Genomic DNA, 27,982 nt, shown 5'->3' on the forward strand with positions numbered 1-27,982 from the left:
CATCTCCATACACATCTTGAGGTTTATGCTTTCCCTACTTGAGAAAAGAGGACCTGTACTAGGCTGGAATGAATATTTGGGGCTAGCATATAGCTAATCATGTAGGGCTTAGGATATTCAAAACCATTTTGGATTCTATATGAGCAGTGACGGAGCCATTAGTTATCTTAAGTGGAGGGTGAGTGAAACTAAAATTTTGCATTAAAATTTGATTGGAGTAAAATTAAAGGAATCACCTTAAATCAGTGGAGGCGGCTGTTCTTATTGGGTCCGCCATTGCATATGAGTGGTATTGCAGAAAAGAACTACTACGAGTCTAAAACTATAAACTTTTTTTAAAAAGAGGAGCAACTTGCTTGAGATGGCGAGGGACCAGCAAGACATGATAAAAAAGGGATTCGTTTGGTAGATGGATTCAAAATCATAATTTTAGATTACAGTTCAGAATCGTGTTTGTTTATAATCAGAATCATGATTCAGAATCAATGTTTAGTTTGGATGATTCTGAATTATGATTCAGAATCTGATGTGATGTTTACACTAAAATCACTCATGATTCTAAACCCCTCCTCTCTTGATTCAAGGTGATTCAAACCTCTGATTCTGAAATTTGAATTCTACACCTCAAAATAAAATTGCTTCTTCTTCTTCTTCTTCGAATCGCCCTTCTTCTTCTTCTTCTTCTTCGAATCGCCCTAAACTCAAGCGTATGAAATTTGAACTCTACACCTCAAAATAAAATTGTGGACTTACAACAATCTAGAGTATACTAACAACCACCATGTATATTCAATTAAATTGACATACACTTAGGATTGAACATATGTATTAAAAAAAATAAAAGGATTGATCATATAAATCAGAAAATTAAATCTTTTGAAGCAAATTGGAGAAGATGCAATAATTTGGAACGTCAAACGGGTTATCCAATATAAACTGAATTCATAATCTGACTTCTGAAAGAAATAAAAGTAAAAATGACATTGTAGATATGGAGTTTTCAATAACGATGGTCGATCACGAGATCAAAACTTTTCGGTCATAAATGGACACTGATATATCATACATGTAATAGCTGCATATCGGATATTAGGCTCTAAAACTGTTCAAATACATGTTATAAATAAAGGTCATTCCACAACCGGGGAAAAAAACAAAAAAAGGATAATTCTTCAAAAAGTGATAAATTTTTTTTTATCAATTTCGTCGTTAAGAATATGTATGGTCTCTTAGTACAGCCGTCCAAACATTTTATCCAATCTTTTTTATCGTTTTCTTTTTTCCTTAATTTCCCCACCCCAAACGCATTGCCGGATACAGTTACTGAGCCCTGGATTCTTAAATGACCTAATGCAAAATCAGCCATCAACAGAAACCAACACATGCCAATTAAAAGAAGTGCAAGAGAAGATTCTTTCCCATCCTTTAGTAGGATCACTAGTTTATTAAGAGGACGTTTGATTCATAGATTCAGAATTATTCTCATTTTACATATGTTTTTTGTAAGAAAAAATACTGTAGCGAGTCACGAATCATGATTTGAATCATGGCACGAATTCCCCTTTCAAACGTCCCCTAACTGTTTTGTTTATAGGAAATCAGTCTCCCTATTTTTATGGAGTAGTACTTGAGATTCCAACTCTTAGAATATCAATTTATGTATCAGTGAGCTGTCACCTTTTAATCGATAGGTGCAACTTTTAAATATCAATTGATTCAGTATTTCTTCAAACGCCTATCAATTAAAAACATAACAACCGATATACTATTTCGATCAGCATTTAAAAGTTTGGAATCCCTCGCATTTTTCATTTCTATGAGATATATATCATTATACTATTTGTTTTGGTCACCTTTATTTAAGAAATTACAAAACACGACATGATAAAAATATTACAGATAACTTTTTATTTGTTCCTCTGTCTCCGCTATATGAAAGGATAAAAAAGAAATTCCACTGCAAGAAGCTTCCAAAATAATTGAAAGAAATTGGCACTTTTTTCCTGCACATATAATAAAAACAAACTTGTAATTTGTAAAAAAAAAAAAAAAAAAAACAAAAACAAGTAATCTGCATCAATAATTTGTTAAATACTAAAACGTGTTCTTCAGCGCGTGCTAGAAACTGCATATTACCTTAGTATAATTTGCTTTGTCCAATTTCCTAGTCTGAAGCACAAAAGAAAATAATAAGTTTCAAAACTTGTTACGTTTTGATTTATATTATTATTTGACTGCTGAAATGTAAGTATCATTGACAAACCTCATACAGTAACCACAAGGACAAAGTTGCGTGAACGGGCACCATTATGTAGGGCTTGAAAGCCTTCAAACAAGAAACGACAAAAGAAACTTCTTTATTAGTTCTTATCTTCGCATTCATATATAAGGACAGGTTCGTAGATGGGAAAAGAAACCGTAATGATTTTTTTCAGAAAAATGTGAATCACACTCTTTTATTTTATTGTTTATTTTGTGTGGTCAATTTTTTATGATTTACTTGGATAAATTTATTATTTTATTTCAATTAAATAAAACACTATCCAATTCAGGTTTGTTCAATTGGGGTAAAATGGGTCTTCGCATACATATATAAGGACAGGTTCGTAGATGGGAAAAGAAACCGTAATGATTTTTTTCAGAAAAATGTGAATCACTCTTTTATTTTATTGTTTATTTTGTGTGGTCAATTTTTTATGATTTACTTGGATAAATTTATTATTTTATTTCAATTAAATAAAACACTATCCAATTCAGGTTTGTTCAATTGGGGTAAAATGGGTGTGTGAGTTATTCTCGATGATTTATTGAGTGGGCCAGCTCAAGTCTCAAGAATAGTGTATAGTTGAAAAAAAAAAAAAAAATACCTGAGGCATGCAAATGGCTACTACCATAGAACCAATGTAGTTTACCAGGAGTATCCCTGTGCCAAGGAATGTAATTTTTCTAGGTCCATATATCGCCGGAAATGTTCTTATATTATGCCTGTAATATTGTAGAATATTGCTTTAAATGATGCTAAAGATAAGTTTAAAGAAAAGAAAAAGAGGGATTCTTTTGAGATTGAAATGGGAAAATTTTCAAATTTTAAGTTTAGTATCTAATAATACATGAAAATTACAACTCACTTGATGTCACCTTCCACGTCTGGGAGATCTTTTATGTTGGTAACGACCAGATAAAATAACGTCATAAAGGTAGTGATAAAAATGATTGGGGGACTGGAAAGCAAATTGAAAGCCAAAAATTAGATTTCTTTGAGATGATGAATTTTGTGGGCGCATGAACTAAAATAGTATTAGAAGTTATGCTGGTAAATTAATATATTAACATAAAACTCTGGATAATTAGTTAAAAATAGAACACAAAAGGAAACTTAAATTAAAATATTAAAGTGGATACTGGATATTAAGTGTGCTTTTGAAACTCGTTCTAAAATGATTTTATTTTTAGTATGAAAATGGAAATGAAAACGTTTTCAATCTCAGACAGAAATCATTTTTAAAAATGCGTTTGGTAGTTTTATCAAGAGATTATTTTCAATATAAAAAAAAAAAAACTCATTAATACCTTTCTCTCTCTCTCTCTCTCCTCGAGAGAGGAGAAAACGAAAACAAAAAATGAAAAATAACTAAAAGTCCTTTTTCATTTCTCTCTCATTTTACACTAAACCAAAAAATCATTTTTATTTCTATTTTTTGTCTTTAATTGTGCCAAACGCAGTTTTAGAATCGTTTTCATTTTTTCTTTCCCGAAAAACATGAAAAACAAAAACAAGAACAATTCCATTTTTTTGTGTGTGTCTATTTGACCCTTTTTCGAAGTAATTATCTAAATTAATCCATATAATATTATAATTATTCTAGATAATATCTCAAAAAATAATGTGAAGGAATAACAGAGAGCAGCACATGAAAAATAAACGAAGATATTTAAGGTTCAGAATTTTTACACACCTCCACTGAAATGGAAGTCCAAGCGAAGCTCTTGTAGCGTAAAGTATACCGACATTGTGAAGGATACCGGCCATCTGCATAAGTTGCTTTTGTTATATCTAAACATCATATTTCTGTTTTCAATTAGATAGATATATGGAAAAACAAAACCGCACTCCGTAAGAGTGGAGTGGAGTGAGTTTAAAAAAGAGATCACAGACTCGAATTCTGACCACAGTTAACTTGTATTTTTTTTTTTTTTTTTTTTTTTAAAAAGTAATGTTTTCCCCTTTTATATATAGTGACCAAGAGAGAATTTAAGATGCTCTAAAATAGTAATTTTAATAACCTAACGGTATCTTCAAACCATCTATTGATTTGTTTCCTACTTGACAACTTGAAGACAAATAAATGACAGTAACGTTTTTCAAATTATATGTAAATTAATTTATCATGTCATTTATAACTTTTTAGGAACCACTAAATTTTCAATAGTGACTCGAAAACTTATTAACTAAACAGAGTTTCATTGTAAGATATGGAGGATATGAAAAAAATATAATAATACCAAAGGATTCACAATAGATGTCGCAAGAGATGATTGCTTGAATCTAAAAGGAGGAACAGAATAGAAGGTTCCCAATAAAAGACCGAGACAGTAGATAGAAGTAGTGATGATGTTAGCATTCATCATTCGAAGAATCAACAGGCCGGTAACTACATCAAATATCACTAAATACCATGCTTGTTCCAGTGAAATATCCCCAGCTGGTATAGGTAAATAAGGCTTGTTTATCCTAAAAGATAATATAAAGAACAATAAGTAATTAAAAAACTGTTTGTTAGTAGTTCAACAAAAATTAAAATAAAATAAATAAGCATGCACTGATTTGAGAAAACCACCGCTTTGATTCTAATGAATTGTTGACAAATTATATCGAAGTTACACATAAAGAACATACATAAATAAGCCAAAGGCCAAGACTATAAAGGCTATAACCTTTAAATTACTCAAGACAAAAGAAAACTTTTAACCAGCAAGGAGTACTCTCTAAGGCAGATATGAACATGAACGAAACATGGGTATGAGGAAACATAATATATATATATATATATATATAAAATATACATACACACTTTAAAATTAAGCGTACCTGTCAATATCCACGTCATAAATCTGATTAATTCCATTATAATAAGCATTTGAAAGTAGCATAGCAATTAGGCCAGGAAATGCCTTAAACAACAGGGACCATTTAAACAACTGCGGATTCTCAACCAACACTCTTGCAAATAAACAACTGCCGAAAAAAAAAAAGAAAGTAAATTCACACACCAAGAACTAGGGTTTCACTCTTGTTTATTTTTCCTCCTCTGACTCTAATTTCTTCTAATAGTTCACTTACGTTGTAGATATAATTGTCAGGTGCATTGAGGTGGGCCGTACAAATTTATAGCAAGCAGATCCAAAACGTGAAACTTTGGTAAGCACTGTCGAATCGTAATTATCTGCAGATTCAGCTTGAGCGCATGCCTAACAACATTTGTTATAGTTGTTAACAAAAAAAAAAAAAAAAAAAAAAAATTATTTATATCATGTTTAACTACTAGTGATTAATTTTCCATAATGACATAAGTTGCAAAGAGAACTTTATGTCATTTTTTGCGTTCATTATTTGACACGTAGACTCCACTATCTCATTTTTTATTTAAATAAAATAATATTTTATTTTAAATAATAATATAATGAAATCCACGTATCAAATAATAAATATAGAGAATGATAAAAAAAGTGATGCTACCATAAAATAAAATATAGTAGTATGTGTGTATATATATACCCGAATGGTATTACGCCTATCTGGGCCGTATAATAATGATTTTGAGAACCTACTTTCACCATAGAGCCCTAGTGGCAGGATTGATTTATTGTTGGAGCAATTTGAAGAAAAGTTGGAGGATTTGATTTTTTTGGTCGTGGGCTTAATTGGTATCACCCTATTGTCATGAGAGGAGGGTTTGATCTGTCGAGGGATAGTAGCTGAAAGTCTCAGAGAAGAGAGAGAGATTGAGAGCTCCATGTTTGTGAACTGAAGAAACCAGGAAATTAAAACAAAAAATTGAGAATGAAAAAGAGTTTGAACACAAATGCTTCGAGAGAGCTTCAAAATTTATAGGAGCATGATGATGTGGAGACTATTTCTAGTCTTTTCAAGTCTACTTGACTTATAAAAGTTTTTTTATTCCACTTAATTAGCTTTGATTCTAAAAGTTGTTAGTGGATTACCAGGATTGGTTATGGAAGTCGTGGAAAGCGTTCAATTTGGTATCTTATGTTATACTGAAATTGTTTTTTTTATTTTTTTAGGTGTTTTTTTCCTTTTTGTTTTAAGTGTTTTTAATAATTTTAAATTGATACCTCAACTTTTTAAAAATTTAATTTTTAGTACTTTGAGGCCCTTTTTTGGACATCAAATATTGAATTTTTATTTTTTAGTAATTTTTTATTTTTATCAAAAATTATCTATTTTGAGTATTTTTTAATTTTATATGGTTTTAATCTGATTTAATAATTAAAAATTAACATTACTGATATAATGTCATATTAAAGAAACTCCCTAAGTTTTATATTTGGTATTCCAAACGGTTTTATATTTTAAACAGAAAATAGGGATATTTTATGATGTTTAAAATAACCAAGTGAAAAAATAAAATTAAAAAAATGACTTTTTAATTTTAATTTTATTTATTTCTCCTCCCGCCGGAATCAATGGCAGCACTCCTGCAAAATCAAACACCAAGACTAGACACTTCTCCATTTCTCTCTCTTCTTTTCTCTCTCTCTTCTTTTCTTTCTCTTTCTCTCTCTATTTTCTTCAACCTTTTTGGTAGCTTCCAATCCAAAAGCAAAGCACTCCAAACAAAGGAAAAAGTGTAATCAAACATCTTTCTCCCGCTCCTCAATCATTTCTGCTAGTTACCACTGTGACTGAGGATCTGAAACCGAGATTGAGGAGTGAAAAGAAAAAGCAAAAAAATAAAAAATAAAAAAATCATTTTACAAATAAAAATTTTTGAATTGTCTTTTACGAATGCCTCTTTTCCAAAGGAGAATTTGTTTACTTATGATATATAAATAAACGAATAAGTTGACCATTAAAATAGAATTAGTTCTTTCTCTCCTTTCTATCTCCATCCTCCATTTCTCTCTCCTCCGATCTCCTCCGATCCTTCATTTCTCTCTCTCCGAGCTCCGTCTCTCCTTACCTTCTCCAGCACCGTCTCAGCCTCGTCATCCCTCTGAGATCCTTGTTGCTGAGAAGCTGGCAAAACCAGAGCTCACCCTTCAGCCTGTCGTCTTCATTTCTCTTAAATCTATTTGTGACCACCAATGAATTCGGTTTAGACATCAATGTAATTGGTTTGCCCCCACCTTGTGTTTGATAAATTGCTCTACTCATTTTAAATAAAAAAAAATTCTAAAAGCCCTTCTTTTATTTAAATTTTTAATTTGAATTGAGATGTGATTTTATATGAGAGTTTTTTACTGTACTAAAAAAGTTAGATGTAATTATTTCTAAAAATTTTTTACTGTAATAAAATTTAAATTTTAAATTTAAATCGGTGAAATAAACGGAGTCTAATTAAATTGTGTACATTGTTCAATTCATTTCATAGTGAGGTGAGAGAGAGTACAGTGAGAGGAATTGAGGAGAGAAAATAAGGAGAGACAATGATGAGAAAGAGTGAAAAAAAAAATAGGGCAAGTGAAATTTATTTATTTTTTCTTAGTCTTTTTTTTTTTTTTTTGAATGAATGAAGTCCTTTTTTAATATTAAGTTCTCAAACACAAGAAAAAATTTAACTTTTTTTCCTTTGAACTTTCTTTTAGATTTTTTTAATCCTAAAATCTAGGTTCTAAACATAGTCTAAATGTGATGAATTAAATTTTTTTTTTATAAAGTGAGAATTTTTAAAATGTAAAAGATAAAGTGAAAATACTTAACTCACAATTAAAATTAATCTCTTTTTTTTTGGTGCCGTGGGGAAGATAGTAGTCTTTTTTTTTTTAAAGTAGAAAAATCAAAGTGGGCAAGACCAGAGTCAATGAATGGAGTTCGGAAGCTTATGGCCTCGTTCATTTCACCAATTCGAGTTTTTAATTTTAAGTTTTTACAGTAAAAAGCTCTCAAAAAATGTCACATCTAACTTTTTTTACTACAGTAAAAAACTCTAAGAAAATATCACATCTCAACTCGAATTAAAAACTCAAATCTGCGAAGTGAGCGAGGCCTGTATCTCTGCAATTTTGAAAGGCTTAACTGGTTTTCCATGTAACATTAAGGTTGTACAATCATTAAGGTTGTATAATGGCTTTTTTCTTTCTTTTAAACAATCGTAATGACGACGAAGTCAGTCAAATACATAATTGTTGATAGAAAGTGAGGAGAGAGAGAGAATGTGAGGAGAGACGATGACGAGAGAGTGAAAAAAAAAATAGAGCAAGTGAAATTTATTTATTTTCTCCTAGTCTTTTTTTTTTTTTTTTTTAATGAATGGTCCTTTTTTGAATATTCAAACACAAGAAAAAATTACAAAGGAATCCTTTTTTTCCTCCTTAATTTTCTTTTAAGTTTCAAACACAAGAAAAAATTTAACTTTTTTTTTCCTTCCTTTTTTTTCTTTGAACTTTCTTTTAGATTTTTTTCCATCTTAAAATCTAGATTTTAAATAGGAGTGATAATTTGTGTAATGTGTCGTGTTTTTTTTGTGTTTTAATCGTTTCTTTTTAAATTTACAGTCAACCTGAACACGACTCGTGACATGAAATTTTTTAAAAACCACAACACGAATAACCATTTTACTGGTTGACACGAAAATGACATGTGACATGAAATTAACTCGTGAACCTGAAATTTACACGAAAGTTGTATACCTTTTTTTAGTTTTTTACATATTAGAAATAACTTAAAATTCATAACACACTAAAATACAATAAATTCCATCAAATTTAAGTAAATAATAATATAAGATTTTGAGTATAACTATCATGATATCATAAGTTCATAATAAAATCTAAAATATGTAATTAAAAATATATATTTTTTAATTTTTTACGAGTTTCGTGTTGTGTTCGGATTAGGTGGGTCTAACCCAAAATTGACCATTGTTTTTTTTGTCAATTTTAGGTCGAGTCAATTCTAACCCGAATAATTTTTTTCTTAACTTTAACCCGCGAAATTCGTGTCATTTTTTAATCGTGTTATTATGTCGTGACCCTTATTGCATGTCCTAATTCTAAACATAGCCTAAGTGTGATAAATTAAAAAAAATTTTGATAAAGTGAGAATTTTTAAATTTTAAGAGGTAAAATAAAAATAATTCCGAAGCTCACTAATAAAATTAATCCTATTTTCTTTTCTTTTTGTGCCGTGGGGGAAGACTCAAGACAGTAGTCTTTATTTATAGTAGCAAAGTGGGGAAGACTAGAGTCAATGAATGGAGTTCCAAAGCATATATTTCCGCAATTTTGAAAGACTTAACTGTTTTTAAGATCTTGTTTATTTCACCGATTCAAGTTTAAAATTTAAATTTTATTTCAGTAAAAAATTTTCACAAATAATCACATCTAATTTTTTTACTACAATAAAAAAAATTTATATAAAATTATATATCAACTTAAATTAAAAATTTAAATCAGTAAATTAAAAGTGTCTCAAGTTAAAAGGGTCCTAAGGTTGTACAATTATTGGGTTGTATAATGGCCTTTTGTTTTTCTTTGAAACAATCGTAATGACGACGAAGTCATTCAAATGTATAATTGTGGATAGAATTACTCCCAAAAGTCAACAAACCGAACAGACTTCATAAACAAACCGAACAACTTCCATTACTTGTACGATCAATAGTAAACACAGCACGTGCAACACCTCCAGGTCAATCTTATGTATTAATAAGAATATAAAATTGACATATAAAATTCTGTTCTGGTGCATTTTGTGTTCAAATCTATAATATCATTTTAAAAGCTACATTTATTTTTAGTTACTCATTTTTGGTTTGGAACTTGTGAAGGAAAATTTATAATTGGGTAATTGGCGTGATACAAATTGGGTAATTTGCGTGATTAGTCTCTAAATTAGATCATCTTTAATATAAATGTTAATAATATTAATTATATATTTAGTATTAAAAAGTATGATATAATATTTTTTTTTATTGCTCTAATGCATAATGTTATTTAAAATTCTAAATATATTTTTTCTCATAATCATTAAACTTTTATTTTTAAAATAATTATAAAATGTAAAAATTGTAATGATTACATGAAAAGTAAATATTTTAATTAATAGAAATTAAACTCTAAATTTTTCAATGTTATACTTAATGAGAAATTTACTACAAAGTATAGTATATAGAAAATTTAACACAATAAATAACATTATATTAAAAAGTATTTTTTACACTCAAATATTAAATTTACAATTAAAATATTAATTATAACATTACATTAGAGATTACAACTTTAGTATTTTATTTTTTGATTTAGGCAATCGAATTTATGAACTCTTTAATTTATTTGCAGTATTGGTAAAAGGATAACTGACGTAATCTGTTTTAACAGACTTCAGCATATGAGTTCCAGCTGATGATCTAGTTACGTGTTAAAATTTCAAAATAAAACCTCCTATTTCTTTCTCTTCATTGGCTCCCCATAGCCCGAGGGTCGAACACCACACTATTCTCCGGAGAAATTATTTAATAGATTAGGACCTCGTTCATTTCACCGATTCAAATTTTAAGTTTTAGGTTTTTACAGTAAAAAGTTCTCAGAAAATGTCACATCTATCTTTTTCTGTTACAGTGAAAAGCTCTCAGAAAATGTCACATTTGAACTCAAATTGAAAACTCGAATCCGCGAAGTAAGCGAAGCTTAGGTGTACTACGTATGTATGTATGTTGTACACTCACTTAATAAAAATTCAACATTTACTAATTTGACTATGTCCTTGCAATTATAGTTTTCTTTCCTATATGTATTACATTAATTATTAAGTTTAAATCACCATAATTATTTTACCTATTAATGTTTCATATTGATAATTTAAGTTTAATTTTATTTTTAATTCTAATTATTATTGTATACATAATTTACTCGGTTGTTTTGAACAATGCTTGCCATTTTATGGCAAAGGCGAATCAAGTTCTGATGTCTCATTTTTTTGTCTCAATGAGTCTCTTTAATAAAATTTGGACACTTTATGAATTGTTTAGGTATTTTTAGTATTTTTTTCTATTTATGTGGTTATATTCTTAAATTTAGATGACATAGCGAATATTAATGGAATGACAGTCACTAAGACAGAAAAATGGAGAGACAGAAAAATGGAGATAATAGATTTGGACTCGGCATACGCATATGTTTCCCTTCTATGTAATTGGGTTTGTATGTCAATGCAAGGCTTTCTATATTTAGCAAAAATCATTTTCGGATTTGAGATATGTCTACATATTTTTTTTCTTTAATTTGTATGGTTTACTTCTACTAATCCACAAATTGGATTTTCTATTACGAGAAGTTATTCAATTTTTTTTATTTCTGGGTGTAATTTCATTTTCTTTTTGTTTATTTTGTTGGAATTTTAATTCTATAAGTAATGATCTATGCTTAAAATGATAATTTATTTAATTTTTAGGGCGTACTACTAGTTTTGCGTGTTCACATTTTCTAAACAATCGATATCAAAAGGTTATGTGTTTAGCCCCAATAACTATATAGAATGTTTACCTATACGTAATCAGAATGAGCGTGACTTGGAGTGGGTAAGATTCAAAGTGAGAAATCAGAGTCAGAATAAGTTACTTATTTGGTGACAGGATTTGAATTCGACATTACTCTAAATCCAATTCATGCGTTTGCTTACACTAAAAATCGGAATAAACTAATATAAAAGAACTAATGTACCCTTTAATTAATTTTTTATTTTTAATTTAAAAATGAATTGTGTACTTATTATATTAAAATTAATCTTAATTAAAATATTTATTATAATAATAGGGTAATAAAATAATAAATGTAAATTGCATAACTATTTGGAATATAGAAATAAATTGTCAAATTTTGAATAAAATAAATATAAATAAAAAAATAAAGTGTTAAAAATTAAAATATATTATTACTTTAATAAACAAAATAAATCACATATTTATAATATTAAAGTTAATAATAATTAGGCTTATATTATAATATTAGAAAAATAAAATAATATGAGTTGTAATTATTAAATTTTTGATTTTATATTATAAGTAAATTAGGGGTAAGATAATAATTGAATAATAATATGAGAAATAGGAGCCCTTATTCGAAAAAATGGTATGAGATTGTCAAACTCAATCCTCAGCCCTAAATTTGAGCGGAACCTATCAAATGCCACTGGCCACTCCCATTTCAAAATAAAAGAAATAAATAAACATGAGATTGATTCTCATTTCTCACCCCATTTCTCAATTTTATTAAGTAAACATGCCAATATTGTGGTAGATCTGATTGATAAGCAAATGGCTTAAAAGGTTACCAAAACTTTTGTGTAGCTGCGGCTTAGCCTAGCGTTAAATTCACATCTCGAATAGTACGAGATTCCACAATCAAGTATCCCTAAGTTTGTATACACCAGAAACTACTCGGGACCATTCTGAAGACAATTGACATTTATACAGCCTCACAGCACAGACAATTTACAAAGAAGTTAACAACTTTAGCTCTTAACAAAGTGGTATCTGGATTCAACGTAGCTTTCAGCATCCCATAAGAAAGATCCAAACGCAACAGCCTCCAAGACTAGCATTGTTAACCCTGAGAAGGTGATTGACAGCAGTTCATCGTTTGATGTATCAATTGAACCATCTTCGGCGATTTTAATGTCGGGCCTACCGAACAGAGCCTGTGTCTGTTTCTCAATCAAAGAAATGGCTTCTTTGGATCTTATAGTAGCATATCTTTGAAGAGTTTCGGCATCCAAGTACATCACATAGGATCTGAGTCTATATGACTTGCCATCTTCATTGATATCACCACCATCATCATCTGGCGGTACCCTGATCAAGGAATCAGGATCCCATAGCCGGTTTGCTGGTGATGGCTCCTCAAAACTATCTCGGTCTTTACCTAAATGCTCAGGAAGCGTTTTCATGGTTCTCTCAAGCTGAAACCGTTCATCAACTCTCTTGAGAAAATATCCATACATTATGGAAGCGGCATACAGCTTCCCGAGTTTGATTTTGCTGATCTGAACAGTGGTCTCAAGGGGCCCGACAACTCGCTCTCCTAGTACGAGAGACAAGTGACTCTGTATCATCTCAAATGCTTCAGGAGAATGAACGGATTCAAGTTTCTGCTCTTGGTGCGGCCAAAAATCTACCCGGCCAGTAGGATCCGAGTTTTCTGTAATCTTCGGTATCATTGAAATATTATTCTCCACAAATTTCCACGCAACAAGGCAGTATATTATCTCTTCCAATGTGTTCCGCCTGTCCTTTTCTTTGACTTCAGCTATTCTCCTGAGAATGGTTCGACTCTTAAGTCAAGCCAGATTAAGCACTAATCAAAGAATTGAAAATAATGCAACTCAATAACCCAAAAGGTAAACCAGAATACTAGATCCATGTCAACACACACACACACAGAAAACGACGACAACCATGAGAAATGAAGCGCTTAAACAACAAAAGAATGGTGGTTCTATTAAGACGGCAAGGACAGTGAGAGTATCAATATGCACAGCCTGGAGCATGGTGTAACTACTGTTGAGATTTATTCACAGACTGACTTTACAGATTTGAATTTTACCACACTATATTATACACCTCCACCTAATGTTTAAAGTGCTTGTATTCCTGCATTCTTCAGGTGCCAGGTCAGTACAATCAATAAGGTTTTACATTTCAATAAAGGGCCAGAAACAATGCATCTATCACGTGGATTTCAGCAATGACAAGAATCTCTCACGTGGATTTCAGCAATGACAAGAAAGTGTGATGTTTCTGTTGTTAATTGAGATAAAATTTGAAGAAATTGTATTACTGCACTACAATTACAATCGGGTTTATATACAGAAGCCCTAGCCTTAGAAACAGTAATTACTAGGTTATATCTCATCCCATAATTTGTGGGATATCCCAACAAAAACGGAAACTAATCAAATCAACCTAATTCTAGGGAAAATAACAATTATATTCAAACTTTCCTAATTTAGTCTATACACGTGTAAAACACATTCTCCTACACTCTCCCTCAAGTTGGTGAATAGGTATTCACCATTCCCAGCTTGGATACAAAACTCTGAAACACTGAACTACTTAAACCCTTGGTGAGTATATCAGTAAGTTGGCCATGTGTACATAAGGTGCACAGATCAGTCCACTGTCCAACTTTTCCTTGATGAAGTGTCTGCCAATCTCGATGTGCTTCGTTCGATCATGATGCACCAGGTTGTGTGCTATCCTGATTGCGGATTTGTTATCACAATAGAGTTTTCATAGGACCATCCCACTTAATCTTTAGATCCTCTAGAACAATCTTCAACCATAGTAGTTCACACACACCTTGAGCCATTGCTCGGTACTCTACCTCAGCACTAGACCGTGCTATCACATTCTGTTTCTTACTCCTCCATGTCACCAGGTTTCCACCAAAGAAGGTGCAATAACCAGAAGTTGATCTTCTGTCAACAACTAACCTAGCATAGTCAGCATCTGTGTATGCCTCAAGAACTAACCCTCCATTCTTCTTGAAAAGGATGCCTCTACCTGGTGTCCCTTTGAGATATTGCAAAACTCTATATGCCACCTGCAAATGAACTTCCTTTGGATTGTGCATGAACTGACTAATCACACTCACTGCATACGCTATATCTGGCCGAGTGTGAGAAAGATAAATGAGTCTCCCCACCAACCGTTGGTACATTTCTCTATCCACCATAGTGTCTTCTTCTGCCTCTCCAAGCTTGAGATTTGGTTCTATTGGAGTACTCACTGGTTTGCATGTTGTATTGCCGGTTTCTTTGAGTAGATCTGTAACATACTTTTGTTGAGAGATGAAAATGCCTTGCTTAGAATGAGCCACCTCAATTCCAAGAAAATACTTCAATCTTCCTAACGTCTTGATCTCAAACTCCGTAGCCAAACATTGGCTTAGAAGTTGCCTCTCTCTATTATCATCACCGGTAAGAATTATGACATCAACATACACCAATAGGGCTGTAACTTTACCTGAAGATGAGTGTTTAATGAGCAAAGTGTGATCTCCTTGACTCTGCCTATACCCCATAGTTGTCATCACTCTAGCAAACCTCTCAAACCATGCTCACGGTGATTGCTTAAGTCCATACAAGGCCTTTTTTAGTCTACATATTGTACCAGCAACCAAACCTTTATTATAACCCGGTGGGACCTCTATATAAATTTTCTCATCTAGTTCTCCATGTAAAAATGCATTCTTGACATCAAACTGCTGCAATTCCAATCCCAATTAGTTGCTAATAACAATAAAACTCTAACAATGTTCATCTTTGCAACTAGAGCAAACGTTTCTTGGTAATCAATCCCATAGGTTTGAGTATAACCCTTGGCCACTAACCTAGCCTTGTATCTTTCTATTGACCCATCTGTTCTATATTTTACCGTATAAACCCATTTACACCCTACGGGTTTCTTTCCTTCAGGCAACTTCACTAATTCCCAAGTTTTGTTCTTCTCCAACGCCTCCATCTCCACATTCATGGTATGCTTCCATTTTTCATTGGTTAAAGCCTCGGATAAATTGGTAGGAATGGCAATGGTGTTTAGGCTGACAAGGAAGGCTCTATGAGATGGTGAAAAGTGTTTAAAGGACAGGAACTGTGCAAGAGGGTATAGGGGCCAGTTTGTGCATTCTCTAACTCCTTTCCTGATAGCAATTGGGAGGTCCTGGTCATCATTGTTTATCTCAGATTCATATTGAAAAGAAGGATTAGAAATTGTTAGCTCATTCTCAGGATTTAGGTTGGGAGTCTTGGACTTGCACAGATTCAGGGACAACCTTCTTCCTTCTCGAGAACACATTGCCTTGGCCAAATCTTACATTATCAAGGGCCGGATTTGAAGGTGGATTTGCAGGAGACTCAGGATTTGGATTTTCAGTGGGCTCGGTGGGAGGAACATTTTCAGTAGGCTCGGTGGAAACATCAATGGGGCTAGGCTGTCTTGACACTGGAAGTGATGAAGATGGCAGATCAAGAAGCAAAAAATCTGCCTTATCCTTATCTTCCATTACTGAATTCTCCCCCTAAAGATAAGAAATAGTGAAATAGGATTCTTGTTCATGAAAGGTCATATCAACTGAGACAGAGAACCGTTTTGATGGGGGATGATAGCACTTATACCCTTTTGAGTAGAATAAATATCCCACAAACACACATTTTAATGCCCTTGGATCTAATTTTCTCCGGTTCTAACTATGAACATGAACAAATGCCACACACCCGAATATGCGAGGAACAAGATTATTTGTGGTGTGTAGGTTTGGATAGAATGTGGAAGGACATTTATTAGACTTTTAAATCCTAGGACTCTAGAAGGCAACTGATTTATGATATGGGTAGCTATAAGAACCGCTTCCCTCCAAAAAAAATTTAGGCACATTTTTCTGAAACATGAAGGATCTCGTGGAATCGAGGAGATGACCATTTTTCCGTTCAGCTACTCTGTTTTGTTGTGGAGTACTAACACAAAAGGACTCATGTACTATTCCTGCTTTCTGAAAGTATGGAGTTAGGAATTGATTGAAATAGTCCTTAGCATTATCCGACCTAAATCTTTTGATATTGACCCCAAATTGAGTCTTTATCATAGAACAAAAATTTAGAAGAACAGTGCTGACATCGGACTTCTGTTTAAGCCAAAAAATCCAGGTTACTTGAGTACAATCATCAATGAATGACACAAACCATTTAGCCACATTTACATTAGAAATAGTGGAAGGACCCCAAATATCACTGTGAATGATATAAAAAGGAACGAAACTTCTTTTATTACTGATTGGAAAAGATACATGTTTGTGTTTAGCAAGTTCACACACTTCACAATGAAAACGTTCAACATCTAGACCCTTAAATAAACAAGGAAACAACAGTTTAATAATCCTAAATGATGGATGCCCAAGTCGGCGATGATGAAGCCAAACTTTTTCTTTATTGGATGAAAGGGACTCTGAGACAAAAGAATGAGATGTTATGCCCTTGGTAGTGTTTGATTGGCTTGGTGTTTCGAGATAGTATAGCCCATCCCGTTCTCTAGTATGTACAATCGTCCTCCCCGAATCCTTGTCCTGAAATACACAACCGCTTTACAATGCAAATCTTTAGTGAGCTTTTAGATGGAAACAAGATTTGTGGTTAGCCTAGGGACATGGAGAACATTTTTTAACAATAGTGACGAGCTTATCTTGATATCACCTATACCTGCCACAGTGGTCAATGATCCATCGGCTGTGACTATTTTCCTATTACTTGGACATAGGACATATGAGGAGAAAATTTGTGATGAATGAGTCATATGGTCGGTAGCTCCCGAGTCAATAATTCAGGAGCTGGTAAAGGCTATATCCGAGACATTTAATCCAATGGAGAATGGAAGTTTACCTGAATATGCCAGTGAACAAGTACCTGATGGTTTTTTAAGGTTGCCAACAAGTGATCTCACCCTCTCAATTTCTTCTTGGCTGAGATTTCCCATCTCTTGTGGTGTTCCTTCATGTGGCTGCATTGCTGCAATCTGGGCTTTGTCCATTGTTCCTCGGTTGCTCTCCCTTTTGTCCCCACTCTCGGCTTGGTGTTTTTCCATGTGGTTTTCAACACCGCTCACGAGTATGACGTGCCTTCTTGCAGTAAGTATACCATAGTGTGTCTTTGTAGTCACGGTTTTGAGTCTTTGGCTGGCTGGTCCTCCCATTCTCCACCGCTGGTTCTTTTTCTGCATTTGAGGCTGTCTTATTGCTGTTACTAGCAACCAAAGCCGAATTGTCAGTGCCCTTTGGTTCAAGCATCAATTCCCTTCTACTTTCTTCTCCTCGGATGAGTTCCACCACTTCATTGAAGCTTGGAACTTCCTGTTTGCCAAGAATCTAAATTCTAACTAGGTCGAATTCTGGATTAAGTCCAACAAGGAAATCATAAACCCTATCTTGTTCAATAAACTCCTTTAAGATTGCTGCATCATCGGGACACTTGGTCTTAATTACCCTATAATGATCAAGTTCTTGCCACAAACCCTTCATTTGATTAGCATATTCAGTGACAGTCCTATCTCCTTATTTTCCAGCGATCGTCTTAACTTTGACTTCGTAGACTTGAGCAGCATCCTTCGCCTTGGAGTATGTTTGTTGAATTGCATCCCATATATCCTTGGCAGTGGCCAAGAACATACATGTATCGCTAATCTCCGGAGTCATGGAGTTCCACAGCCATGCCATGATCATCGAATCCTCCTCATCCCACGCTTCAAATCGTGGATCTTCCGGTTTTGGTACTGTTCCTAAGAGGTGGCTGATTTTTCCTTTCCCTTTCAGCACAGCCCGGACAAGTTGGGACCATTTAAGGAAGTTTTTTCCCTCCAGCCTATATGCGGCCTGAATGTTTTGTAATTTCCCGACTTGTTGAGGCCTAACGGTTTATGCATCCTCCGATCGTGTTGTAGTGGTTGTTTCTGCCACCTCCGACATTCTCAATCAACCAAGCGGTCTCAAGGCAATTAAGGCCGGTTGTGTCAAGCAGAATACCAGCGATGAAGGCTAATACAATCCAGGCACAGCAGTGGCGGCAGGGTAGAAAAAAAAACAGGGCAGCAGTAACGAAACAGTCCCTTAGCAACAGAGCAGAGAAAAGAAAAACAACCCTTGGCGATGAAGGCTAGGGTTTCAACCCTTGGCAATGAAGGTTAGGGTTCTTCGTTCCCAGAAAAAGAGCCTAAAGCTCTGATACCATGTTGTAAATTGAGAGGAAAAATTGAAGAAATTGTATTACTGCACTACAATTACAACCGGGTTTATATACAGAAGCCCTAGCCTTAGAAACGGCAATTACTAGGTTATATCTCATCCCATAATCTGTGGGATATCCCAACAAAAACGGAAACTAACCAAATCCACCTAATTCTAGGGAAACTAACAATTATATTCAAACTTTCCTAATTTAGTCTATACGCGTGTAAAACACATTCTCCTGCAGTTTCCAAAAAGCTTCATCACTCAAAGAAAACAGAAAACTATGTATCACAAAGGTATGTAAAAGGCACATCGAAGCCAAACTCATATATATTAAGTAAAAGATTGGTATCAAGGTGGCCGTTCGGGTCAATCTCTACTATAGCTGGAAAACTCACGTTGATCACTAAAAGTTTATTGTCAATGTATCAAAACAGCATTATACTTCTGATTTTGCAAATTAGATAAGCCTCTCTCCTGAGTACTTTGAGGTCTGAAAGCGTATGTCGAAGTTCATTACCCATTTTTAATAAATCAGCCTGCACGTCATCATTACCCATTTTTAATAAATCAGTCTGCACGTCATCATCTCAGTGATCCTAGAAATTTGAAAAGTCATTCCTCCTATTCAACCTACTTCCTTGGTCTTTCAGTATATCCAATAAGGTCCCCAAGCCCACCAAGAGAAACCAGATGTAAAAGGTACAAATACACTATTCCTCGAGTTGATGACCAGGAACACATAATCCCAATGATTTTTATTCAACCAATCATCATTTTTAAACTCCCAAGTTATACCATAGAACATGAGAGAGAGAGAGAGAGAGAGAGAATTGAGTTTTGAGTACTGACTTGTAGAGTAGATCCTGAGGCGAAGAAGAAACTTCCTTTTCCTGGGCATCTCTATCAGTTTCAAGGTTCTCGAGCTGCTGGTCAATGGCCACAGGGAGTAGATGTGGGTGTGTTTGCAAAATCTGGCACAAAAGCTGACCGACAGGGGATTCAAATTGAAGAGGAGCAAATGGCACCAAATTACCACTTGAATGTTCAGACGCTCTCACAGTCACATCTTTTGCTCGATACTTGTACAACGCATTTCCAAGCTTGGGAAAGTAAAATGAAGGGCAGCTCTAGATACAAAATAACACAAAAAAGTAAAACGTTATTACTATTTCAAGAATTGCAAATCCTCATGGATCGATATTGTAGATTTTCATCAATCACAAAGGAAAGAGTATGAGAAATCCTCCACGATATATTATTGCAGGAATTACAGCCAGACAATTAAATAATAGAGCTTCACCCTGCAAAAAATGCTATTGAATTAACTGAACAGACAGGAACAAAAGGAATGCAAAAACAAAATGCTGGGCATATTGATGGAAAATAGATAGCATGCGCCGAATGGATCAAAGAAGGTTGGGCACCTCTACAAAAAACTATTCAGGCAAAATTTGATTGATATTCCTATACAATTATAACTTTCTACGGGGCTCTACGTAACAAAATTTGAATACTTTTTCAGACGAAAAATAATAAGCCTTGACTTGTCTTTAGGTCCATCGTGGAATTGAACCAAAAATAAAGTTCTTTAATTCGATGATTCCTTCAAGCTAGAGCAGAATCTTTTTTTTCATTATTCATTAACCAAATGTTCACATATCAAACTCTCCAATTTACTATCTCACCTTCTACAAGAACCTAATCCCGCAAACATACAATCAGATATAGGCTTAATTATACATGTTATATATTTAAAGTTCACTCCCTTCATTTCTAAGACTATGGTGAAATTTCCCTGCTTATATCACTCTTAAATTTAATCATTTAGAGAAAGAAAAAAAAAAAATATATATATATATATATATATTTATCGTTCCATTTCTGAGAAAACTTGGCCATGGAGGAATAGTTTCAAAAACAAGAGGTTCCAAATACAAACCCTGCCAGCATTCTAAAATGAAATTGGAAGCCAAGCGCCGGTCTATATTCCACTCAATTTTCTCAGTAACCAAACAGAACATGCGAAAATAAAAACTAACCGCGCTTTCTCAACTCCCTCCGAACACAACGAAACTTAATCCAAAGAGGAAAACGCAAGTAAGAAATCCGAAATTCGCGTCACTTCCCATCAAATTCAGCAACCAAAAGGATTCGGAGAAGACAGCGAGCGAGAATCAAACTCCAAAATCCAAAAGAATAAACAAATCTAGAGAAAAACAGACGAAAATGACAAAGAATCGAAAGGCAAACTCACTCTGAAGAAACCAGAAGAAAGGAAGGACTTGGAATCGTAGAGCGAATGACAATGAAAGTGCCGGGATTCTGGCCCTCTGAGACCACCGCCCTTAGGGATTACCAACGAGACGTCGCTTACTACGCCTGAAACCTGCATTTTTTTTTCTTTTCTCACCGCTCTGCAGAAGCTGTTTGTTTCCCGGGAAATTTCTGTCTGCGGACAAGGTGCTAAATATTCTTTCGTGTAGTGAAGATTTTCTTTTGGTCCGTCATAGAGACAATAATTTGAGTTCTGATTGGCTATTATTTGCAGTCAGAAAAGCAAAACGAAATGGTTGGGATTTGATCTTGGACCGGATATTGGGGATGAGTGAAACCGAAATTTTGTAGGTAAGAATGAAAAAAAAAAAAAAAGGAAAAAGAAAAGAGAGACGGAAAAAGGAAAAAATTTTAAAAAATTAAAAATAAAAAAGAAACCACTTAGGAAACGTTTTATTAAGTGAACATGATAATAGACAAGAATAAGTACAAGAAGAAATTATTTAAACGGAGAATTCAAGAGGAAAATATATTTTTAGGAATAATATATATAATAAGACAAAAAAAATATAAGAATGTAAAAAGGGAGACAAATAAAAAAAAAGAGAGAGAAAGAGAAAATGGCAAAAAAATTAAAAAGAAAAAAAGAAAGAAAGAAGAAAGAAAAAAAAAGATTTTTTAATATACTTAACCTATTAATAAGTTATTTTTTTAAATGTTAATATTTATGTGATTTTATATAAATTTAACGGATAAAAAAACTTAAATTATTAGTGTATTAACGTACTAAAAGGTTTTAAAAAAATACAATAAAGGAACTCTTATTTATATATATATATATATATACACACACAGACACACACACGCACACCGAGTAGAATCCATTGTTTGTAGAAAATGAAACGAATAAATAGAGCGAGCGAGCAAGCAAGCGAGCGAGCAAGCAAGCATTTGCGAAGAAGTGCACGTTTCTCAATTAAGCAAATGATTTTAGTTTAATTTGACTTTTATCAAAAATATCAAACTGTCCGAAAAAAAAATTAATTTGTTTAATATTTTAAAAAATAACCACTCAAATAGCCCACGAGCGCCCCAATTCACAGAATAGATTGAGGTTATTTTTTGGCATTCTTTATAGTGAGATCTTAAAAAAAATTCATCAATGAGACCTTTTTTTTAATCGTTCAATTAATTCTTCAATTGTTAGATATGTATAAGTATGTATTAAAAATTTACAGCGCGCCGCACACAACTATTCTTTCTGCATATTTAATCATTAAAAAATTAATCTAATAATTAAAAACAGAGATCTCACCAATGGTTATTTTTAGAGGTCTCACCGTAAGGATTGCCTTACTTTTTTGTTTATTTTGACCAAAGAAATTAGTTTTTGTTTTAAAAACTGAGAGATATAAAGTTGACAAAAAGATTTTGAAGAGATAAAAGGATAGATGAAATCTCTGATTACTACTGTTATGAAAGTGTACATCTCCGAAATACAAAACGTCGTATTTATAATGATACTTAAATTTACTGTGCATTACTATTCATCTACGCAATTTTACGCGTTGCACCGCATGCTGTCAGAAGGTAGGTGGGCAATCCACAATAAAAGTTGTAATGCTTGACTTTGTCATTACTCCCCCTTAGATGTTCACCTCTTATGACGCCTCATTAAAAATCTTACTAGGAAAAACCCACCAGGATAAAAAAAATATAGCAAACGAAAAAAGAGTACATCATTAATATATACGTGTCTTATGTTGTCTCGTTAAAAACCTTAGTAGGACAACTCAGTGAGATAAAATCATAATAAGGAAAAATGGTACAACCACGTAAACTCCCCCTCAAGTTGACATGTATAGGCCTTCTTTATAAATTTCACAGATGACGCATCCCAATACTGTGGATATGATTTCTGAACGTTGTAGTAGGAAGTGCATTTGTGAAAAGATCTGTTGTATTTTCACTTGATTGATTGTATTGAATATCAATATCCTTGTTCTTTTTGAACTCTTGGGAGTATGAGAAGAACTTCGGGGGTATGTATTTGGTTCTGTCGCTTTTGACGTAACCTTCTTTTATTTGAGCGACATATTGCATTGTCTTTAAATAATACTGTTGGATTTTTACTGATAGATAGTCCACAAGTTTCTTTGATATATTACGTCATAGACCTCAGCCATACACATTCTCGACTTGTTTCATAGAGTGCAATAATTTCGGCATGATTTGAAGAAGTGGCAACAAGAATTTGCTTGTGAACGCCATGAAACAACAATACCTCCACATGTGAACACGTATCTAGTTTGAGACATGGCTTTATGTGGATCTGACAAATATCCTACATCTGCAAAACCAATCATCCATTGTTTTGATCCTTTAGGATAAAATAATCCCAGATCATATGTTCTTTTAAGATAATAGAATACATGCTTAATTCCGTTCTAATGTTTTCGTGTAGGAGATGAGCTAAATCTTGCTAATAGATTAGTAGCAAAAGTTATATCTGGTCACGTACAATTAGCAAGATACATAAGAGCTCCTATTGCACTTAGATATGGTACTTCAGGACCAAGGACTTCTTCTTTATCTTCACAAGGGCGATATGGATCCTTTTCAACATTAAGTGATCCAACAACCATCGGAGTACTTAACGGGTTTGCTTTATCCATGTTAAAGCGTTTTAGGACCTTTTTAGTATAGTTTGATTGATGCACAAGTATTCCACTTTAAAGGTGCTCAATATGTAAATTAAGACAATATTTCATTTTTTCAAGGTCTTTTATTTCAAATTCATTCTTTAAGTATATCACAGCTTCTTGAATTTCTTTATAAGTTCTAATGATGTTCAAATTATCGACATAGATAGCGACCATAACAAAATCGGATGTTGTTCTCTGAATAAAAACACATGGACATATGGGATTATTCACATATCCTTCTTTTGATAAATATTCGCTTAAGCGATTATACCACATGCGTCCGGATTGCTTCAACCCATATAACAATCTTTGTAACTTAATCAAACATATATCTTTAGGTTTTGAATTTAGTGCTTCAGGAATCTGAAATCCATCAGGAACTTTCATATAAATATCACTATCAAGCGATCCAAACAAATAAGCTGTAACAACATCCATAAGACACATCTATAAATTTTCAAAAATTGTTAGGCTGATTAAATATCTAAACATAATTGTATCCATTACAGGAGAATACGTTTACTCATAATCAATCCGGGTCTTTTTGAAAAACCTCATGCAACAAGTCGAGCTTTATACCTACCTTATAATTTCATTTTTCTCATTGTGTTTTTGCACAAAAACCTATTTGTATCCCACAGGTCTCACGGCTTCAGGCGTTAAGACAATGGATCCAAAAACTTTACGCTTATTAAGCAAATTTAACTCAACTTGTATAGCATCTTTCCATTTAATCCAGTCGGGTCTATTTTGGCATTTAGAAACGGTTCTTGGTTCAGGATCCTCAGTTCCGTTAATAATTTCACACGCCACAGAGTAAGAAAATATTACATCAATATTTTTCATTTCATTTCGATTCCACAATCCTCTTATAAGAGATCTCACTATTCTCAAAACCTTCAGGATTTTCTACAACATAAAGAATCTCTTTGTTTGTATTATTTTGTGTTTATCCTGGAACAGTTTCCTCCAAATTGGGGTCATTATGCTCATTTGATCCCTTTCCTTTTCGATGTTTTTTATCTTTGGAACCGATAAGTCTACCACGCTTTAGGCATGTTTTAGACATATTAGTGACTTCATTCTCAGATTGTCCTTTTGGGATTTCAATCCGAGCGGGAGTATTTGCAGCTGGTGCATATGATTTAGTTACTCTTCTTGTATCAGTGAACTCATCTGGTAATTGATTTGTTAAATTTTCTAAGTGCATAATCTTTTGCACTTCTAGTTCACATTGATTTGTGTAAGGATCAAGATGCAACAATGATGGTTCACACCATGTAATGTTCTTTTCCAGTTGTTTATTTTCTCCCCCTAATGCCGATAAGACTGCCTCGTTAAAATGACAATCGGCAAAAACGTGTTGTAAAACATTACCAGTTTAAGGCTCAAGATATCTGTGATAGAAGTACATTCATAGCCAACATATATTCCCAGTCTTTTTTAAGGACTCATCTTTGTGCGTTATGGTGGAGCAATTAGTACATATATCGCATAACCAAAAATTCTTACATGGGAGATATTTGGTTCTTAATCAAATGCCACTTGTTGTAAAGGGGAATACTTATTATAAGCACTTAGTTTGATGCGAATTAATGACGCGGCATCGAAAATTACATGACCCCATATAGAAATAGGTAGCTTTGTTCTCATTATTACTGGTTTAGCAATAAGCTGGAGGCGCTTAATCAATGATTCAGCTAAACTATTTTATGTATGCATGTGAGCAATAGGATGTTCGACAATAATTCCAATGGACATACAATAATCATTAAATGCTTGAAATGTGAATTCACCAGCATTATCAAGCCTAGCTTTCTTGATTGTATAATCAGAAAATTGTGCTCGTAATTTAATTATTTGAGCAATAAACTTCACAAATGCCACGTTCTGAGTTGATAATAAGCAAACATGTGACCATCTACTGGATGCATATATTAATACCATAAAATATCAGAATGGGCCGCACGGTGGGTGTACAGGTCCATATATATCACATTGAATACATTCAAGAAATATAGGTGATTCTATTTCAATTTTGGCTAGTGAAGGCCTTGTGATCAGTTTACTAAGAGAACAAGCCTCACATGGATCATTCATTTGAAAGATCCGTTGGTCTTTTATTGAATATCCATGTGAACTTTCCACGATTTTTCGCATCATTGTTGAATTAGGATAACCCAAATAGTCATGCCATAGGGTTAATATTTGGGGATCTTCTTTAATTACCATGTGTGACTCTCTCACATTTATATATGTGTAATGTAATCCCAAATAGAGTTTTAAAACTTTTCTAATATGTACTTCTTTCCTAATACATTAGTAGTTAAATACATATATTTCTCATTCCTTTCAGTTTCAGATTGTGTATCATATCCATAAAGATATATGTCTTTGCAACTCAATAAATTTCTTTTGGACTTTGGTGAAAATAGAGCATAATTTATGGAAAACTTTGTTCCATTTGGCAATACAAAACTCGCTCTACTAGTCCCCTTAACTAGATCTATAAGACCTGATATTGTATTGATTATTGTCTTTACTAGTTTTAAATCAGAGAAGTACTTTTTAGATTTTAGGATAGTGTACATTGTACCACTATCTGGAATATATAAAGATCTCCATCATTAACTTTGAACTTTGCTCCATCCATATTAAGCTTCATACACAAATAATAATAATATCATAAAACTTCATGAATTTTAAGAAAATGCATAACATAAGACTTCATAGATATAAAGGAACAAATACAATACGAAACAGATGCAATATAAAAGCAAAATACAATATAAATACATAAAAGCATAATATATCTATCTAGTTATCAGCGATAGTTTGATCAGTGAAATCTGAAATTTCAAGATGGGCTAAGTCGTTTATAGGATCGTGGTGTTCATTAAAATTAATTTCCTTTTCTTTCCCTTTTAGAGATGCCTCATAAAGTTTGCAAAGATGTTCTAGTGTTCAAAAAATTCGAGACCAGTGTCCTTTAGTACCGCATCTATAATAAGAATTTTCATGATTCTGGGAAGAACTTCATTTAGCATCCTTTTCTTTATCATGATGCTTCTTTTGAATTATAACTATCTGTGAAGGGTTATAATAACCACTTCAACCACGTCTTCAACCACGGCACGACCATGTCCACTACCACGTCTAGGATTTTGCCCCCATCCTAAGTGTTTAGAGAATGCAACATTTGCTTCTGGAAAATAGTGTTGAATTAGTGGGACGAATGTCACGCCCTGAAGCCGGGTTCGGTGATGTGGAGGCTCGATTAAGAGTAATAATCAAAATCTAAAAGTAAAGTATCAAGTAAATTCCTAAATAAGCCTCTGTTTCGTTGAAAATATATTACAAGGAAGAGGTCTAAACTCGAACCTCAACGTCACTCAGGGCTTTACTCACAGGATATGCAGTATTGTATATACATTAACATGTAAAAAACATTACAGACATCAACCACAGTCTAGAAATCTAAAGTTCAGAGTTTACAATCCTTACATCTGTACACCAGGAGGATGAACACAATCCTCTCTTAATTGAACAGTAGCAATCTCACTCAACTACTCCGCACTGCTTCTAGAGTCACCTGGGAGGGGTTAATATTTATAAAACACTAAAATGTGAGCGAAAGGCCCAGTAGGATATATTTTGAAATAACTTTATAAACAAATAAATAAATGAGTAAACAAGTGACTAAATAAATAAATAAATAAATAAGACATTCAGTTCCAACACAACAGCCGGAACCTCACATCCTTTTTCTGAAAGGAATATAACTGAAAATCTCCATATTACAGGCATCAGCAAGTAATTTATACTATGATAAATTACTTACACAACCACGTGCACAAGCCTATCAACCCCAGGCCGGGTTTCGGGTTCTGCCCCCAAGGATGCACTCTCCACATGCCATCAGCCGGTTTACCGATTCGCAAGATCTCTTGTCTTAAGAAATCATTCATTAAACTTTATGAAACAGTTCATTATAATTCCAATAGCTAAAATCAAGCTATGGTTGTTAAACATGTTTTTTCTTTCGCAAA

The 27,982-nt window shown here is 33.3% G+C and overlaps 2 protein-coding genes across 2 annotated transcripts; both read right to left on the reverse strand.

The window, feature by feature from the left end:
• Positions 1-1,922: 1,922 nt before the first annotated feature.
• Positions 1,923-6,016, reverse strand: LOC21391268 (homogentisate solanesyltransferase, chloroplastic). The gene is made up of 10 exons (XM_024172965.1): positions 5,777-6,016; positions 5,342-5,469; positions 5,090-5,236; positions 4,504-4,732; positions 3,957-4,030; positions 3,129-3,221; positions 2,868-2,985; positions 2,264-2,326; positions 2,137-2,169; positions 1,923-2,003 (listed from the first exon to the last, which is right to left on the reverse strand). The coding sequence occupies exons 1-10, from the start codon at positions 6,014-6,016 to the stop codon at positions 1,929-1,931; spliced, it is 1,200 nt and encodes a 399-aa protein (XP_024028733.1). The 3' UTR covers positions 1,923-1,928.
• A 6,421-nt stretch (positions 6,017-12,437) lies between these two features.
• On the reverse strand, positions 12,438-21,569 carry LOC21391269 (UV-B-induced protein At3g17800, chloroplastic). Its single transcript, XM_024172916.1, has 3 exons — positions 21,209-21,569; positions 19,804-20,081; positions 12,438-13,493 (listed from the first exon to the last, which is right to left on the reverse strand). Exons 1-3 carry the CDS (start codon positions 21,344-21,346, stop codon positions 12,692-12,694), a joined length of 1,218 nt encoding a protein of 405 aa, XP_024028684.1. The 5' UTR covers positions 21,347-21,569; the 3' UTR covers positions 12,438-12,691.
• Between the last annotated feature and the right edge of the window lie 6,413 nt (positions 21,570-27,982).

Source organism: Morus notabilis, unplaced genomic scaffold (genome assembly GCF_000414095.1).
Source record: "Morus notabilis unplaced genomic scaffold, ASM41409v2 Scaffold465, whole genome shotgun sequence".
NCBI lineage: Eukaryota > Viridiplantae > Streptophyta > Magnoliopsida > Rosales > Moraceae > Morus > Morus notabilis.

Excerpts from the sequence above, each read along its gene's own strand:
- LOC21391269 (XM_024172916.1), bottom strand. The coding sequence starts at position 21,346 with ATGCAGGTTTCAGGCGTAGTAAGCGACGTCTCGTTGGTAATCCCTAAG. Across the intron at positions 20,082-21,208 it reads TTTCTTCTGGTTTCTTCAGA|AGCTGCCCTTCATTTTACTT; the intron begins GTGAGTTTGCCT and ends TTTTGTATCTAG. Across the intron at positions 13,494-19,803 it reads CCTCAGGATCTACTCTACAA|GAGAATAGCTGAAGTCAAAG; the intron begins GTCAGTACTCAA and ends AACCATTCTCAG.
- LOC21391268 (XM_024172965.1), bottom strand. The coding sequence starts at position 6,016 with ATGGAGCTCTCAATCTCTCTCTCTTCTCTGAGACTTTCAGCTACTATC. Across the intron at positions 3,222-3,956 it reads GGACTTCCATTTCAGTGGAG|TCCCCCAATCATTTTTATCA; the intron begins GTGTGTAAAAAT and ends TTTGCTTTCCAG. Across the intron at positions 2,170-2,263 it reads CCTTGTGGTTACTGTATGAG|ACTAGGAAATTGGACAAAGC; the intron begins GTTTGTCAATGA and ends TTTGTGCTTCAG.